Source organism: Limulus polyphemus, unplaced genomic scaffold (assembly GCF_000517525.1).
Source record: "Limulus polyphemus unplaced genomic scaffold, Limulus_polyphemus-2.1.2 Scaffold716, whole genome shotgun sequence".
Classification (NCBI taxonomy): domain Eukaryota; kingdom Metazoa; phylum Arthropoda; class Merostomata; order Xiphosura; family Limulidae; genus Limulus; species Limulus polyphemus.
In genome coordinates, this window is record NW_013666326.1 from 375,710 (window position 1) to 394,548 (window position 18,839).

Sequence of the window (18,839 nt, forward strand, 5' to 3'; positions counted from 1 at the left end):
AGACAAGGGGTTCAACCATTATTTTCTGGTATTCTTGAAAGGATTGACTACAAGAAGAAGAGGATAGAGGAAATATAAGTAGCTTGTAACAAAGCACATTGGACTAAAATATCAAAATTACATTATAATCGTGAAGTAATAGAAGTTGCATACATAAGAACTGCAGCTAAGGAAGACTGCAAGGTTAAATATTGGATCCTGCCTAAAAGAATTAAGAGAACAAGAGCAACTGATACTTTATAATTACTCTGATGAAGAAAGTCTAAAAAAAATATGAGAGTTAAAAAAGTTGAGAAGTTAGATAATCTCTCTAAAAGGTTATCAATATACAGCTGATTGCTAATAGTATCAGCAACGACCCAAAAATAAAGGGAAGGTGGAAAATAGGAAGATTCAATAACTCAATGATCCAACATGCCATGACATTACCACCTTCAAGCATGACAGAATTAGACAACAAATTAAAATATAATACACCTGAGAAAAAGACATCAGACAAGCAGAAGTTTCTTTGCATTTGTTTTTTGCTTTACAAATAGTAAGATAAATACTATTTGTTTTAATGGTGTATATTTATTGCAAAATTTATTTCAACAAAGAGGGTTAGTATAACTAACTACATTAGTCCTGTGATTATAGCATTTTCTTGCCATTAAAAATTTGTATATTTTTTACTTGAATGAAACAGATAATATGGCTATTGGAATTGTCTACAAATTAGATCTTAAAAATATTTAGAATGTTTCAAATGTGAAGAAGCATTAATACTGCCATTACATCATAAATTTCGTTTTGTTTAAACATACCTGATAAATCTTCACAATATAAGCAAGAAATGACAGGGTTTTGATCTGTGCTGCCATAAAATCTACTATTACTTCTTTCAGAGCCATACTATTCCTAAAAAAGTGAAGTGACAATCAATTAATACAAACATTCAGGGTTACATTTTTCCATTTTATTCACTATTGTTATTAGAAATAACCAGAATTATTAAAGTGTGATTCCATTCCACTTACAATCATATTTAATATCAGTCTTCAATTTCATAGCAACTATATCTGAAGATATCATAAACATACTTACTTTTATTTTAAAAAAAGTTAAATTCTTGCCATGTCTTTGCAAGGCACATAAAGCCAATGCTTTCAAACTCTGATTTCAAATGGCATAAGTGGATGAGAATGGAGATCCATCTCCCCTGGATGTGATGTCAGTCCATCACAGGTTAACCCCCAGCTAAGAGCTGGTACCCATCATACAACTGGGTAGACTGGAACAAGTGGGATAAAGTGTCTTGCTCAAGGACACAATAGCATAACACTGGCTAGCCTTGAACTTGCAACCATCTAACTATGAATCCAAAATGCAAAGCTATTGAGCCACACTGACCCATACTCACTGTAGTCCCTTTAAAATAAGGTTAATTTCTATATTGTGTGTACAGTAACAAATTGTAAACTTTAAAAATTTATCACGTATCTGAAGAAAAAATATACAATAATAAGCAAGAATTGCACAAATCACATTCAAAAGGTTACATGTTTGAATAAGATCCCCCCCTCCTAAAGTTAGGTAATAATGTTGTAAAACACTAAGTTATTACTTAAGTCAGGCAGTAGTTACAGGGTAATAATAATAATAACAGAGCTACTACGACAATAATTACCTGAGGTCAGGTGGTGGTTGCAATGTAATTGTTACCATAATTAATGGAATGAATTCTGCTACCTCCTGATGAACATTCTGCTTGTAAAGCTGATACATAAGAACAACAATGATTGGTAACTCTGCCAAAACTTTCAAGGACAACACAGCTTTGGGAATTATGTTGTACTGCAAATGAGAAAAAAAGGTATTCAATGCTTCCTTCACACATAATAAATTGTGATTAGTAAAAACTTTTAATCACTTAATCAACAGTACCTGAGAATCAATTTACACAAACCACTTTAATATTTTTTGAGAAACTCATGCATAAACCATTTATGGGCTTTCAAGAATTTCATGTTCATACAGCCAATGAAGTTCACTTAAACTTTGTAGGACCATCAGCTGTCCCTAATTTTCAACTGCAGCTTTGAGCTACTTATACCACCCACTGCGAAAAGTAATTGTTGAGCATTTCAGTCATGGTAAGAGCTGCTCAACAATAACATACGGTAAATCTACATTTTTATTCTTTAAGTTATGTCACATTTTGAAATTTGAATGATAGTGTGATTAATTTCTAATAATTTAGTGTAGAACATTCCAGTTGTAAAATAAAATTTGGCATCAACAATATCCTTGCCTGTTCTCTCGTCATTTCAAAAGTGAATGTTGAGCTTTCCCTGCATGTACAGTTTCAAATGGGTGATAAACAAATGATCTGACAGATACCATGGTTCACAATATATACAATATGTTTTGAAATGCACACTTGAAAGCTACATGAAATATTTTTTTGGACAACTAATGGAGTATGGAAAAAGGAGTTTTAGTTACTGAGTCCAAACAGGCCTATAAACAACAGTAAGAGGTAAGTTTCTTGTTTTTATGCATATTTTTATTTACTGGTATACATTTTTAACAACAGTAATAAAATGTAAAATTAAAAACTTACTAGGTTAGATAAGAAAGCTAAAATTAAATACAAATACTTCTCTGCAAGGTATGCATGCAAGTTGCTCTTGCATTATGTAATTTGATACTTTGTTCACTGTACCTTGAGCTATGCTATCAAGGTGATTTATTGGTTTATTATGCTAGTTTAATAATTAGACATATTTTTGTGTTCAGCATATTTGTAATCTTTGCTAAAACCTACCAAATTTCATGAAGATACACTTAGTAAGTTCAGAATTATTTCACAGATTGCTATGTATAGTTTCACAGAAATGGGTGTTAGTGCAATGCATTAATGCTTTCCACATATGGTTAAAGATTATTTAACTTTAACTTCATTTTATGTTAATGCATTCAGCTACCAAAAAAGACAAATATCATTAGAAAGTGTATTTCAGAAGCATTTTAGTGTTACAAAATGTACACTGTAAATGAACATCCTCTTTGATCTGGTTTCTGGTGAAAGTCTTTAACTTGAAAAATTGATGAAAGTAAGCAATTCATTCATCACTGGAATTAAAAATACCAAACAGTTATTTTAATTATAGTATAACCTTCTTCTTAGTTTATGTTGCAGTACTTGTAAAATTACGTTTTTATACTAAATACAACAAGTATAAAGAAAACAAAACTCAAGAGCCTACATGATTTTCATTAAAAACAAAAGAAAAAAAATTAAATACTTACAGACACTATGCTACCATCTGGATTCTTCTTCTCTGTCTGTATATTAGTAGTAGTAAATGTTTCTGAAAGTAGCCTTTCAATGTTTACATCAGACAAGTCTTTCTCTCGTTGTTGCTGCTTTGGCTCAAATATCTTGTTCAAGTGGTTGGGTAGATCTTTGTAGATATTTTTGACAAACTGAAAAAACTGCTGAATCTGAAAAATACAAGATATTGAGTTATAAAATTGTTTTTCTTTCATATATGTTATCTTAACAAACAGAGACAAAACTGAATTAGCTATATATCTAATTTTCACAGCTCTATTCATTTTTATCCATATTTACCAAATCTCTTATATAAAACAACAGTATATAACTTTTCTGATATCTTATATAAAACAATATTCTATAATTTTTCTGGATCACTTGACTATTTCAGATTGAAATTTATGGAATTTATGCTTATGGAAATGAGAAATTTCCATATATTTATGAAATTGCTTTTCCCCTTACTTAAATTAAATTTGATCATTTTAAAACAACGAATAATGACAAAATCTGAAGTGTACTGAACACATCTTTTTGTTTTATTTTTCTTTTAACAGCTTATTTTTTTCATTTTATTTATTAAAACTTCTGGAAAATACATAAGAAATTAGTTTCCATTGGATAAATATATGCATGTAACACTTTACTACTGACTTTCTATTTTTCTTGAAAAAAGAAAACTTCAAATTGGAGAACATGTAACAAGTTGTATCAACAGATGAAAGATATTAACACTAAAATGAAAAATGACTTTTTTTTAATTTATAAAATTTTTTACTGATACAGAAGAATAACTATCCCAACAATAATATTAGCCAGGTTTTGTTTTCAGCTCTTATCCTTGGTTGTCTAATAATTATTTTTGTTAACTTTCCTGCTTGGTAATAGTCACTTAAGCACTAAATGTTCATTAATTCAAACTTTCCTTTTCTTCAACTGAAAAATATATCTGGTCATGGCAAAAAAAATATTCAAGGTATATGCAACAATTAGGAACTATAAAGATGATATTCATAAACATACTAAAGATATATTGTATTGTAAAGAGCTTTCAACAGACAATAAGTCATGTTTTAGCAAACTTACCTCTGGGTTGAATTGTGGTCGGAAATGTTTATGCAACTCCAAAATTATCCTCAAGCATACCAATACATTCTCCTCATTTTCAATCTGAAAGAAGTCACATCCAATATTAACAAGAAAAAATTACAGGTTTTTCAATAGAAATATTAAGTAAATAAATACCTCAATTTGGTCTCTGAAACCACAAATGGAGAAAATTTACTTGCTTCTAAATTAAACATACCTCTATACTATTAAAAATTATACAAGTTTACAACTTAAAGAAAAGCGAAAGTACCGAATTCTGTTGATTTAAAACTGGCTTCAATCTATCAACCACCGAGTTTATTGAATGGGCACTTGCTGCTTCTCCTTTTATCCATTTGTGATGGCAACATTGCATTTTCGTAAATGTACCATTCAATGCTTGTCAAATTCACAGGTTTTTTAACAGCTTGGTTGGTTGTTTTTTCATACAGATAGAAAATCACTCAGTGGTAAGGTGTAAATGTTCATTTGCAAAGTAAAATCTCATAACTCTATATAAATGGCAACCAAACTATTGTTTTTAGGAATGACATCCTTAAACTAAAATAAATTTCTTGCTTTCAAATTATACACATTTAACTGTATCTCTGGATGTACTATGCCTATGACAGAAACTAATTTCTTTCAAACATATTGTAAATGTAATCATTTATACTCACTAATACTATTAAAACACAAGTTTATTAATTCTTTGTTTACTGAATGTGCAGTTGCTGGTTCTCCTTCGACCCATTTGTGAATTTTATATTTAGATGTTTGCACTTTAAATACTGCAAGAATTCATTCACATGGTTTTGTGACTGAACAGAGGTGAATATGTCATCAACATTCCACCTTAAAAAAGTGGCTTGAAATAAACTAGAGATTTTTCTTATGAACAAATTAGCCACAGATGGAACATGGTTTGATCCCATACTGACCCTATCAGACTGACCATATATTAAGCCTTTAAACACAAAATGATAATCCTTAACTGCAAAAAACCTGTTTAGATACTAAATTTACTACAGAAGGTTTGTTTGTTGTTAAGTGAAAAGCTACAGAATGGGCTATCTGTGCTGTGCCCACCATGGGTATCAAAACTTTGTTTTTATCATTATAAGCCTTCAGACTTACCACTGAGCCATTAGGGGGCAAAGGAGGAAAAGTTCTTATACAACTCAATAATTTCCTACTGTAGAATATTAGCATACAGATACTCTACGTGAAATTTCATATTCTGCAAAATTCATTAATTCTATTTTCCTGAAATAATTTACTAAATATCTGAAAAACTGTAAATATAAATGCCAATATTTGAAACTAATGATCTTACAGGAATAACCAGTTTATAATTTTGAAGCAAACCACACTCTAAGACCAAAAGTATCAAATATTGATACTCATAGTCACAGTTTGATGATAGATTCACCATTTTTCAATCACAGAACCTTGTTAAGAAATTATTTCAATATTTAAACAGTATACATCAAAACATACAATTACAGTTACATAATTCAATCTAGACTACTTTTCTTAGATACTTTAGATAAAAGAAATAAACATTTTGCAAATGTAAAATGATTTAGGGATGGCAGTGGCAAAAAGAATGCAAACAAAAATACAGGTATGATACAGCTATACACAGATCATCCCTACATGACTTTCAATATTAAAATTTAATGTTATTTTGTAAAATTCACAAGTACAAAATGATTATGAGGTGGGTCAATTCGACCAACATTGTAGCGAGAGTCTGTAACATTCAAGAAATGTTTTGACTCAACTTGGCTTTCCTTGAACATAAGTCCTAGGCTCTTAGTTACAATACAATGATGACTACCCTAATATGACCATGATATTATGATAAAACAACTGCATACCAACAGTCAGGAATATATAACTTCCAACTGCAGTAATATTAAAGTCAAGTATGCATTTTACAGTGTAACATTAAATTTTAATATTGAAAGTCATGTAGAGATGATTATGAATAGCTGTATCATCCCTATATTCTTGTTTTCATTCATTTTGACATTGCTTTTCCTACTTAATTTTATATTTACAAAGCATATTTTGTTACTTATTTTGTGATGTTTTTCCCCTAATTGAAAGTTAGTGTATTCTATGAATGTGTGTGATAACATTTTGTATTATATGTATATATTTTTTTTTTTACTCCTTCACTCCGTATGAAATATAGGAGTTGGCACCCTTAAGACTCCAATTGTACAGTGTGCAAAGCACTGAGTATCTACATGCTACAGTCATCTAATGTTCACCTATTATTGGCTAGTAATTCCGGTTTCACCCTGTACTTAAGCTTTTTAAAGGAACACCAGATTCCTGTAAGAAAGCTAACTTCAAGGGGTAATGATGACATCATTTACATTAGAATTATGATTTTTTTCTTTTAATTACTACTAGTTACTATGACTAAGTGATGAAATTGTGCACTGTCCAGAAACACATTGAGTGGATTTAGATTTAAGCTGACATTAATGATAAAGTAGTTGTAGAGTTATTCTGACTGAAACAATAAGAAGAAAGATGAACAATACGATGGGTTTTTCACTTTCTGATTTGGTATCTTAGCAATAGTTTCTTGCCTTGTTTTGGGATTTGTTACGTATAAAAACAAATGAAATTGAGTGACAATCATCTTTTAAAGTAAAACTCTGTCACTGTTGATTTTTTAGCATGCATATTTGTATTATGCCTACTGAGTACCTAGGCCATCCCTACATATAAAGTCTACCAGCTCTATGATAATCAGCAAGGTAATTTTGAAATTGAAGTACATCATATATCAACTTTTTCTGAGCTGTATGTTCACATTACAATTTTGACCCACCAGCTCTAACATGAATTTAGTTAAAGCTTTTGTAAATAACAGTTTCAGAATTGTAGGCAGTTTTTCTATGTTACATTAAGAAATAAGTTGTAACATGAAGTTTTTAACCTTAATACATTTAATGGCTGTTTTACCAATATTAATATGATAAATATTTAGCATGCTGACTATCTTCAAAGTATTAAAAGGTATATGTGCTCAAAAACCAAAACGAAATTTGTAGCAGTAGTATGCAAGATTATATTCACAATAAGTTAGTTTTTTATCCTAGGCAAAAGTTATCCTTAGATTCAAATCATGTTTATTTAAATCAGCTTTAACATTAAGAAATTTCTTTCATTTTAAGGGTGTCATTCCTGAGAATAAAGTGTTGTTTGTGAAAGATAAATGTTCATTTCCTTGCAGTACATAGGAATACGTAGGTTACATCTCTAGATGAGTTGTATACCTATACAAACACATTCCTAGAAAACCCAGTAATTCATCAAACACTGCACAAGATGTGTCAACAAAACACAATGCTGTAATCACAAATAACAACTCTTTAATAATTAAGAGAGCTGAAACAAGCATCAACTATGGATTTGAAAAAGCTGATGATTGGTAAACTGGAGATAATTTCAAACCAAAAGAATTTGGAGCTTCTGATTCTCCTCAAATTTTAAGCTTGTTCAAATTTTTTGAAAAACGATTTTCTCACCTCTTCTGTTGATCTGAAAATATCCTTAAACAGACCAATCAAGACAATAGCACCCATTACTAATGTAGTTTGTAATTTAAAAAATGTATACTATTAAATGCAGAATAAAAACACTTTTGTAATATACTAATTAGTTCAGACCCATATCTCTAACTGTGAAAATTTAGTTTATCTATGAAACTGGACAGAAAGTGTACATTTCAGCATTCTGTACTGTTAACCATTATTTATCTGTAATATAGATGATTGTTCAATTAAAAAAATATAACTTCATGATTAAAATTAGTTTTTATTCTGCCTTAATAAACTAAATATAAAACATGCAAAAATAACTAAGTGTTCAGATGGATCACCTGCTACCCTTAAAAAACTGTTCTAATTGACCAATATAATTTTTAGAACAAGATTGGCCTAAAATAATCTAAAGTTTTGTTTCTGAATACGAGTTGTAAGGGGTGTTGCAAAATAAAGATTTTAATTCAATCAAAAAGTAATTCCAAGTATCAATATCGCTTGATTTGGCCACCACTGTTTTCATGCACGAGTTTTAATCGATTTGCAAAAAATTTCAGCAATGCAAGAAACATGTTTATTTTTGTGGCTGTCTCTGTGAGCACATCAGTGAGAACATGAATCAAGGTTTCATGTTTGTGTCTCTCGCATTAAGACAAAGTTTCCAACATTTCTTCTGTGCATTGTTGAACAAAAGCTCCAACATTTTCAGCAGGATTTAAATCTGTATACTTCCCAATCCACATTCCACCACATTTTCGTGGACCACTCTTTCCAACTCAACAATTCTGAAACTTTCAAGGCATTAACCCTATCGGCCCGAGTACCCTTTACTGTGCATACACAAGGTTTTAGTGTCTTACATTCAAAATTTTATTAAACTAATTTTTGTTTACATTATACCAATTAAAATAGCATAAAATCTTAGCTAATAATCCATATTTTAATAGTATACAAGTTCAAGCTCTTAACTCTAAAAGAAAAGATATAAAAAAAATGCTAAATTTCCACTAGTGTAACACACACGACACATTTTGTCTTAGCATGTCATCATCTCTATTTTATCCATCACCCTTCAAAAATGTACGAAATTAAACGTAAAATGCTCTCTATAAAATCATTATTGCTCAAACAGACCATAATTTTTATAGCCTTCATTATTGTTTGGTTACAGAGCTATCAAGGAGAAAATCAGACCCCTCCTGCCACACCCACCTGTCACATCCTCTCTTTCACAATTGGTTGATAGTTCTCTCTTACGTTTCATTATATATTACCTATAACCAATAGAAAGTCACAGTTTTCATCTATCAAATGGCATATTGTATAACATTGTGTTCTAAACAGATAACCATCAATGTCACTCTGAATAGCAACATCATTCCAGTGAGAAAGTTAACAATCAGCTTGGATGAATTTCTAAGGGCTCTTGTCTCATAGTTAGAAAGTAGTAAGTGAATTTGTCTATTTCTTGCATGTTATTAGTCTATATTCTTTGGTGTATTATTTAAGTAAATAAAAAGTGTTAAGTGCTTTATTATAATTGATAAAAAAAATCAGGCTTAACTCCACTCGACAATTGAGGGTGAGAAAAAATAGGATGGGGTAAGTACTTTATTTCTTGTTTTTCATATTTATTCTTTATTTATTATTATAAAAGTGACTAAAATCAAAAGTATGCATCTTTTTAAGTTATTTAAGACTAGAAAAGGTAAAATAAGCAATAATAATAATATAATTAAAATTGTTCATGAATCATGCATGCGAGCAGCTCATGGGTAATTTAATTTGATAGCATAATGTGAGCTGCACCTTCCCCAAGTGATTTACAACTTATAATGGTGCGGATAGCAGTTAGACACGGTTCAAAGAGCAATAAAAACGACAATAAAACAATAAAATTTAATTATAAATAGATGTATAAAGTTATGAACTTAGAGCTACTTAGGATAAACAAATGTAGTTTCAGCTTACAATCTGAAGTCATACTCGAAAGAAAAGAAGGTTAATTTAGGTTTATTTCGACTTTTTGCTGGTGGTTATGAGGTCGGTCAAATTGACCGATCCCATTTTGAGAATAGGGTAGAGAAAATAACATATAAACTATAAGGATTTAATGAAAAAAAAGTTTGAAAATTTGTTTGATGTAAAAAGGTGGATATTCGTTGCTCAAAAGGAGTAATTTTAATTCAGAGCAATTAGTGTTTTTTTCATACAGTTGCAATTGATTCTTTTGAATTTTCCACTAATTGCACTTTTCTTGGAAGCTTTAGAATGATGGGAGTTTAAGTTAAGGAAAAGAAGTTTTCTAATTGGTTTGAGAAAAAAAGGTAGATTGTCTATTATTGTCAATGTTGATCCTTTAGGTAACAAGAAAAATCTATATGCCTCTTGCCATTCAAGTGATTCAAGATGAATTGGATGTTGGAGTCTATGGAATTTAAGAAAGCCTAAAAGCTTGATTAAAGAAGGATGACCACGGTTCCAGAGTCCAAACATGTCATTGACGTATCTAAGCTGGAGATGAAGGCTGGTGTTGGTATTTTGATGCCACTTGTCAAGTGCTATTGTTTGAAAAACATGCATAAATATTATGACATAAATAAGAGTAGCTTGGAAATAGTTTGTTGTCAAAATGAAAATATCCATTACGAAGGATGAAATGTAAGATTTCCTTTGGAATGATGGGAGTTTAAGTTAAGGAAAAGAAGTTTTCTAATTGGTTTGAGAAACAACATGAATTCACATACTGCATTGATGCCATCTTCTGTCTGTATAGATGGGTAGCGGAAAATTTGACTGACCATGTGACCTCTTTGTACTGAATTAAAGTATATTTAGATTTAATATTTTTAACTTTCAATATAGTGTGTATATCTTCACAAAATTTGGCAGTCTTTCACTTAACATTATAAGTCTTTCACACACAATAAATCATATTTTTTAGCAAAGTATTGTTAATAAACTAAAATAAAAACTTGTCCATGAATATACTGAGTATTTGTTTAGACAAAGTTTGCGTGCAAAGGAATTTTCATGTTAAGATTAAAAATACTTTTTTTCATTTCAAAAATCTCAAACCTCCTAAATACATTTCAAGTGTTTGTTTCAGTAAAACTATATTTTATCTGTTATTTTCTCTAGCCTAACTCTATATGAGGTTGGTCAATTTGACCATCCTCGTAACCACCAAAAAAATCAAAACAAAATCTAAATTACCCCTTTTTTCTTTCAAGAATGACTTTAAATTGTAACATGAATCTACATTCGTTTATCCTAATTAGCTTTAAACATGTAAAAATATACATCTATTTATAATTACATTTTATTGTTTTATTGCCCTTTGAACAATGTCTAGCTACTATTCGTGCTATAAGTTGTAAATAAGTTGGGGATGTTGCAGCTCATGTTACACTATTGAATTACATTACCCATGAGCTGCTAGTGTGCATACCTCCTGAAACATTTTTCTTCTATTATTGTTTATTTTACCTAATTTAATCTTAACTAACCTAAAAAGATCCCTATTTTTACATTTTAATTATTTTTATAATAATAAAGAATGATGATGAAAAACAAGAAATAATGTACTTACCCAATCTTCTTTTTTCTTGCTCTTGATTGTCAATGACAGTTAACCCAACTTTTTTTATACTAATAGCAGTAATGCACTAAATAATTATTTAATTACATAATGCACCAAAGACAATTTCCCTTAACCATCACAATTTTCCTGGCTTTTTAACTATGTGACAAGAGCCATTACAAATCCATCCATGCCATTTGTTATTTTCCCCATGGAAATGAAGCTTGTAATAACAGTTAATTTGACAATTCTCCATTCATAAAACAACGTAATATAATATGTCAATTGATAGACGAAAAACCTTGAATTTCTATTGGTTATAGATAATACAAAATTACACGTAAAAGAGAACTATTAACAAATCCTGAAAAGAGAGGATGTGACAGGTAGGTGTGGCAAGAGGATTATGATTTTCTATTTGATAGCTCTGTAATCAAACAAAATTGAAGGCTATAAATATTCTGGTTTGTCTGACCAATGATGATTTTATAGTGAGTAATTTACGTTTAATTTTGTACTTTTTGAATAGGTGGTGGATAAAATAGAGAATATATATACCTAGAGAATTAAGAACTTAAAACTTATATACTATTCAAATATGGATTATTAGCTAAGATTTTATGTTATACTAATTGGTATAACATAAACAAAAAGGAGTTTAATAAAATTTTGGATGTAAGTCACTAAAACTTTGTGCCATGCATATTAAAGGATACCCTGGCAATAGGGTTAAGGGCTAATTGTTCTATTGGATGTAAGCTACTCTTGGCTTGATGATTTCTATGTCTTTCTAAAATGTTCCTATAATTATCATTATTTTATTATTTGTTATTTCAATCTGTAACATGGATGTTTTTTACTACAAGTAACATTTAATTATTTCAACAATAAGCTTTACTACTTAATATGTCAAATGCACACTATAGGTTCAATTTGAAGCTTTTTACTATCAGTTGCAGTTTATGTTTAAGAGGAATGCTCCTGAAGGAGCTGTAAAGCAAAACACTGAGAGTCCAATTAAAGAAATTGGTGTTATAAGATTGTTTATTTCTGATACTAAAAATAAAAACCTATTCTTACGAAAATGCACTGAAACTAAGAGTTTTCTATGCTTCAAAAATGTGAAATGTATTTACTCATATTGGATAACAAGTCCCATACTATGATTGGCTAAGTACTACAGTTTTGAGCTACTTCAGTTTTCGCATCTGTTTAGCTTCATCAATGGTAGATAATATCATCCAAGTAAGATAATAACCTGGAATTTCATTGTCAGGCTGATGAGTGCTGATACAGCTTGAAACTACAGGATTCATGTGATTAGAGTATTGGATTTGTTACCTAATACAAGTAAATTTGTTTTATATTTCAAATTATAACACAACAATAAGAACAAACCTTGAATACTAAATCTAGCTGCAAATTTACCTATCTTCAAAACCTCATTTACTGAATATAAAGATGTGTGCATAAACAAATTGACACCCAATTATCTATGAGGTTAATTAAGTAAATAAATCTGATATCCTGGAAAGAGTTTGAGAGATGTATAACTACATAAGTAGATGTAACTATTGTGGACTTTCTATTATTGGTGTTAGAGTTATATTCAAGTTAAAATAACAAACACAAAAGATGCACTGAAAATTTTGCCATTTTTAATACACTCAGTAAAAGGATTATTAGTTGTGATTTTAACATAACAAAATATTTCAATATTTTCTTTAGATTCTAGTGCAGTTACAGTACAAACTGTGTAACACTGCACTAATTTGTGGAAAAAAATTGGTATTGCATCTGTTTTCCTATGTAGTATGACGCTCTAAATGGCCTATGTTCATCAAGGAACTTCAAATTTATTGAGACTTCAGTCTTTTTCAGTTTACAAAAAATTATAAATATCTTTCTTTTAAATTTGCAATATCTTATCATAGATGGGGACACAAAAGTAAATGGCCTTTTGTAAAGTGTGTTTATATCAAAGAATTCTGCTAGGAATAACATATACTATAATTTTCCTATACAAAAATGTATTTCCTACAGATTAGCTTTTTCAATTTTGTGCTGCCCCTATATGCAAACTTTTACAAAATGCATGCCACAAGCCTTCCACATCCCTCTGTTGGAATCTAAAGTTCCAACATGTCTCTCATGCAAATCATCATGCATCAACTCTCCACTAATAGCAGAGCACCACTATCATGTGATGCATGTGACTCCCTCTATGCACCACTACTGAACTATTACTTCTAAGTTTGGCAGAAGACGCGAGCACCAGAAGATTGTGGGGAAAAAGGGTGGGGAAGTGTGAGTGGAGGGAAGTACCTATCAGAAATGCATTTTCGTATAGGAAACCTATAACTTCTGATATGGTAATTCCCGCCACTAACAAGATTAGCTTGAATCCTACTTTTAAAAGGAGGGACCGATGTGAGGGAAGAACAGGCATATCCCCTGAAAGCATCCAGAGACCACCCCTTGGAATGAGAGAAACAGATCAGACGGTCTGAGGAGGGGCACCGCACTACTTCTGAACCAGTTATATCTTTGCCATGAACAGGTGGAATCAAAACATGGTGGAATATGAGAGGAGCACAATCGTGTGGTAGAGGATAGATCAATAACATGATCCCAATCAGAGAAACAGTTACACTCAATCCACGTAATGAAAGGGGGTAGTGGAGGATGAGTCCCATGGTGTAGAGTGGTTAGGGTGAATCAAATACATCCAAAACCTCACTCACTGGACACTGATATCCATGTTAGGGTAGGATGAGGTTCATACTGTCTTCACCTCAAGCCATGGAGTCATGAATGTACATATAACATCAACTCTAGGAAACATCACAGGATGAGCATCGAATTAGAAACCTGGGAATGTGTCATCCGGTGTCCGAGAGAAGTCCATTGCATGCAATCTACCCCCGTGACCATGAAACCAGTCCAAAATGTCCACAGGTCTGTAACACTCTCATCATTCTGAGAACAAGGGAATGCCCAGGACAGAAGCAGAAATAGCCTACGTAGATCTCCTGCAACCCACAACACAGAAGACAGAGTCGAGGGTGGAAGATAGATGACCCAAACCCTGTGTGAGGACTTATGTGATAGGCTCACATGATCTCCAAAACTTCATTTGCTGGAAACCAACATCCATGCAAGGGTGTGAGGAGGTCACCCAATCGGAGGGGTGAACTGCATTTAGGCATCTCACTCTGGGCATGTGCCACTCATCCATAGGATCTTGTAAGTCCTTCTACATCAGCAGAACACCACCACTCTACTGTGAACTGGGTGGTTGTAGCCATGTTTGTGGAACTCGTTCAGCAGGTTGCCTCCATGATCAATAACCCTAGCAGCTTGGATCAGGTGAGTGGTAAGGGCTCCCATGCTCCACTGGAAAAAAGTGTGGGAAGAGATGTATTGTAGAGTTGGGAGGGACTGCTAAACCTGAGACAGTGCAATGGGTGATCACAAAACCCCCATCTCAAGGGTGAGCATAAATAGCCATGGACAAAGTGTGTGAATCAACATGGTGTACAGTGCAGATCTGTTTAAGTATATATATATATATATCTGAGAATGGTTCTAGCCATTTAAGTGGAACCCATTCAGTGTTCAGAAAGAATATTTGGTCAGGCACCACTTGCCACAAAGCAGGATCCAAAATAAGTTGAAGCAAGGGTCCCATAAAGAAAAAAAAGCATAAAGAAGGATTTACCTCTTGCCAAAGCCAAGCCAAAGTCTGTAGAATAGCCACAGGTGCCAGGTAATACCCCGATAAAGAATAAATTGTGATGTGATGCAAGTAGTGGGAGATGAATGTGTGCAGAGTCGTCCACATGCCTGACTGTAGAATCTCCTCCAAAGGCCGATGAAGACAAGAAGCAAGGGAGAAGGTAAGGTTTCAAACTTGATGGGAAATGCGAGAAAGTCATCATGCTGGAAGGGAGACAAGGAGGAATAAGTCAAATGGATCAAATGATGAACCCAACTGGTCAGGGTAACAAGGGAAAGATAACGAGAAGATGAAGGAAGCTGTGCATGCAATATAAATAGAGGGAACATACTGGGCAGAGGAGTCTATCTGGATCAAAGTAAGGGTAGAGATGAGAGACAGGGTAAAAGGAGAAATGAACTGCAGAGTTCTGGGGAAGGAAAACATGATCCGAATAAAGGATGAGGTAGGTTAAATGATACCAAGTCCCTGTGACATCAAAAGTGAAAATATCAGATCCACAATGACCACAACCCAATAGAAGGAGGAAATATGCTGTAAGGAAGAGGTGAAACAAGTAACAGGAAGAAATAGGTTTGAACTGAGGTAAAATAATGGCATGAAGGGATGGGAGGGAGGGTTCAAAAGCAGCAGAAGCAACCGAGGAATCCATGGTTGAGTGGGCCAGTAAAGAGCAATCAGAGGGAGACTACCCAATGAATTAATCAAATAGGAGGATAAACAGAATGAAACAGGTGGGACCAATCCTGGTTGAAGGCATCTATTGCCAAAGCCCTAGTATGGGGAACAAGGGACCAAAACTTAAGTAATTTGTAATTGAGGGCAGTGGCAAATGCATCAATATGGGAAGTACCCAAATGATGACAGCACAACCGAATCTGGTCGAGAAAGACGATCTGCCATCAGAATGAATTCACACGGAATATGACACACCATCAAATGAATGTGATGGGAGTGGGCCCAATCGAGAAGAACTAACATGCAAAAACACAAGGATCTCGACCGGGTGCTGCCTTGGTGGTTAATATAAGCCACTACTGTAGAATTGTTGGAATGGATCATAACTAGACAACCGCTAGAGATAAAAAGAAAATGACACAATGCTCGATGGACAGCCAGGAGTTAAGATGTTGATGTGAAGAGAATGTTCTTCCATAGACAAATGCCCCAAAACCTCTTGGTGATCAACCATGTACCCAAGCTCTAAATGTATGCATCTGTGAACAGGTGTAACTCTGGCTGCGGACGAGGAAGCGGGACATTTGCCGATGTATGGGCCTTGACCAACCAATGTAGATCATCTATCAAGGCGGAGGGAAGGTGAATAGGAACATTCAGGAGATGAGGTATCACAAAGAGTGTCAGAGGAAGACCAAGGCAAGAAATGGGGCATAAGTAAAATGAACAGGCAAATTGGAACTCATACCCCAAATAGGTAAAACTGAACCCACAATTGGTGGCCCAGAAATTGGGAGCTTGATCTAAAAATCACAAGAGCGGACAAACCCGAAGCCCACAGCGAACTAAGTTAACCAATGCCATCACCCATCAGGGCGGCAAAGTACAGTGTAAACCCAAACATAAGGGGATGGGGGAGAAACAAGGTAGAGGGGGTAGAAACAAGCAATAGGGAAGAATGTGGGTCAAAATAGCTATAACAACAGATAAAACATCACATACCTGTGATATAATCTCTGAGAAAGGTGTGGGAAGGCACGGCAAACTCAGGGGGGAAGTGAAAGAAGATCAAAATTCCATAAGCCTGCACTTGTAGAAGGCTTGAAAAATACAAGAAGAAGAAGGGCACGAACAGGAGACAATGTGCATTCCATATAATGCTCCATATCCCCTCGAACAAAGGCCGAGAAATTCCCCTACGGGTCGCCCGCACCTGTGGCCAAAAGTGCAGTAACAGATATGCACTCGATGTGGTAACAGTGACTTTGGAATTCAAACAAGAAAAAAATGCATGGAAAAGATGGGTAAATCAAATGCTCTCAAACAAAACTGAAATTAAATTAAATGAAGTTAAATTAAGCTAAATAAAGTTAAACCACTTCTTGGGTAATCAGTGGTCTAAAAAAAGATGTCTGCACTTGTTGCATGCATTTTGAAAAAGTTTGCATATAGAGGGCAGCACAAAACGAGAAAAGCTAATCTTGTGAGAGGAGAGAAGGTGCCATATCAGAATTTAGTAGAGCATGTTTCTTTTATTTGTGAAGCATGTGTGGAATAATCAAGCATTTTTGAAATTAGATGCCTACTACCAAAAATGCAGCAACTGTAACAAGAAAAGTCAAGGTAAAGAAACATACTTGTAGAAAATAAAAAAAGTATTTATAAACATATAAATCTGGAAAATTTAAAGGAGAATAATATAATTATTCATGTTGTTAAAAATTAATGTTGTGTGTACAAGTTAAAAGCTATCTTTGAATAACTGTCATTAATTCTTACCCTAATTCTGATTGGAGTCATCAAAAAATCATAAAAATTACACTTTACCAACTTAATCTAGGTTCACACCATAACAGTTGTATTTCATGCAATTTGATAAAATAAGTACCGCAAAAATTACTGAAACTGTCATATCTCAGCTAACAATACAGAAGTTACATTGACGCGGCTCACGTGCACTCATGTTACCATATCAAATAACATAAAGGTGACCTTTGGCCTGTACAAAGCAACTTGTACAGACCAAGTTTTTGAGGACTAGTATTTTGTAAAATACAGTCACATTTCAATTATTATACATTATATATATATGTATATAGATTATTGCTATTTTGAAATAAGTTCTTACGGTTATTTTTCCTAAAACATAGAAAAATAAATAAAGTAGTAAAGCAAACAATTATCTCTTCCAGTTATGACCTTTATACTCAGTTACTGCTTGACATAGCTTGCTAAGCCTTTACAAATTTTCCACGTGGAGGATATGAAACAGAATTATTTTTTTTTTAGGTTTTATATATACAGTTGAATAACTAAAAAATAATAAATTAATACCATAGACTTCCTCTGTAATTTAGCAAGCTTAGTAACTATGATGTACTTTGATCTAAAAAAATATGAAATTTCAAGCAGACTAAAGACACAACCTACCTCATTGAAATCTTGGTTCAAAAGAAAGAAATGGTGAAAAGAACATTAGAAAGTCTGAAATAACCTCTAGGGAGACATTTTGAGCTTCTAATTGGTTATTCATGTAATACATAGAAGTAAGTGCATATAAGGGAGCATTTCCAAAAATGGAAAAAGTTAGGCAGGTGCCAGTCAATGTGTTTGATTTATTACACGAGCAATATCTTAGCAAATAAAAAGATAAGACCTTCTTATTTTATATTCTAGCTTGTCAATATCTGTAAATTGAGTTTCTAATTCATATGAAACTACAGACTTAGTATTTTGCCTTCAGAAACATCTAATTTGAACCAGTGCTGCATTCAACATACCACATGTCACACAAAAATCGATGTTTATCTGTATTTTTTTAATATTTGCTTTTGAATTAATAAACTGAGTAATGTATAG

At 32.7% G+C, this 18,839-nt stretch overlaps 1 protein-coding gene across 1 annotated transcript in view; it reads right to left on the reverse strand.

The window, feature by feature from the left end:
• Positions 1–18,839, reverse strand: part of LOC106460134 (transformation/transcription domain-associated protein-like) — a 262,616-nt gene that overhangs the window by 203,021 nt on the left and 40,756 nt on the right. Inside the window, exons 6-9 of the mRNA XM_022386785.1 lie at positions 4,409–4,492; positions 3,295–3,489; positions 1,670–1,836; positions 807–900 (exon numbers count right to left, since the gene is read on the reverse strand). Of these exons, the coding sequence (XP_022242493.1) occupies positions 807–900; positions 1,670–1,836; positions 3,295–3,489; positions 4,409–4,492 (540 nt within the window). The remainder of the gene's footprint in view (positions 1–806; positions 901–1,669; positions 1,837–3,294; positions 3,490–4,408; positions 4,493–18,839) is intronic.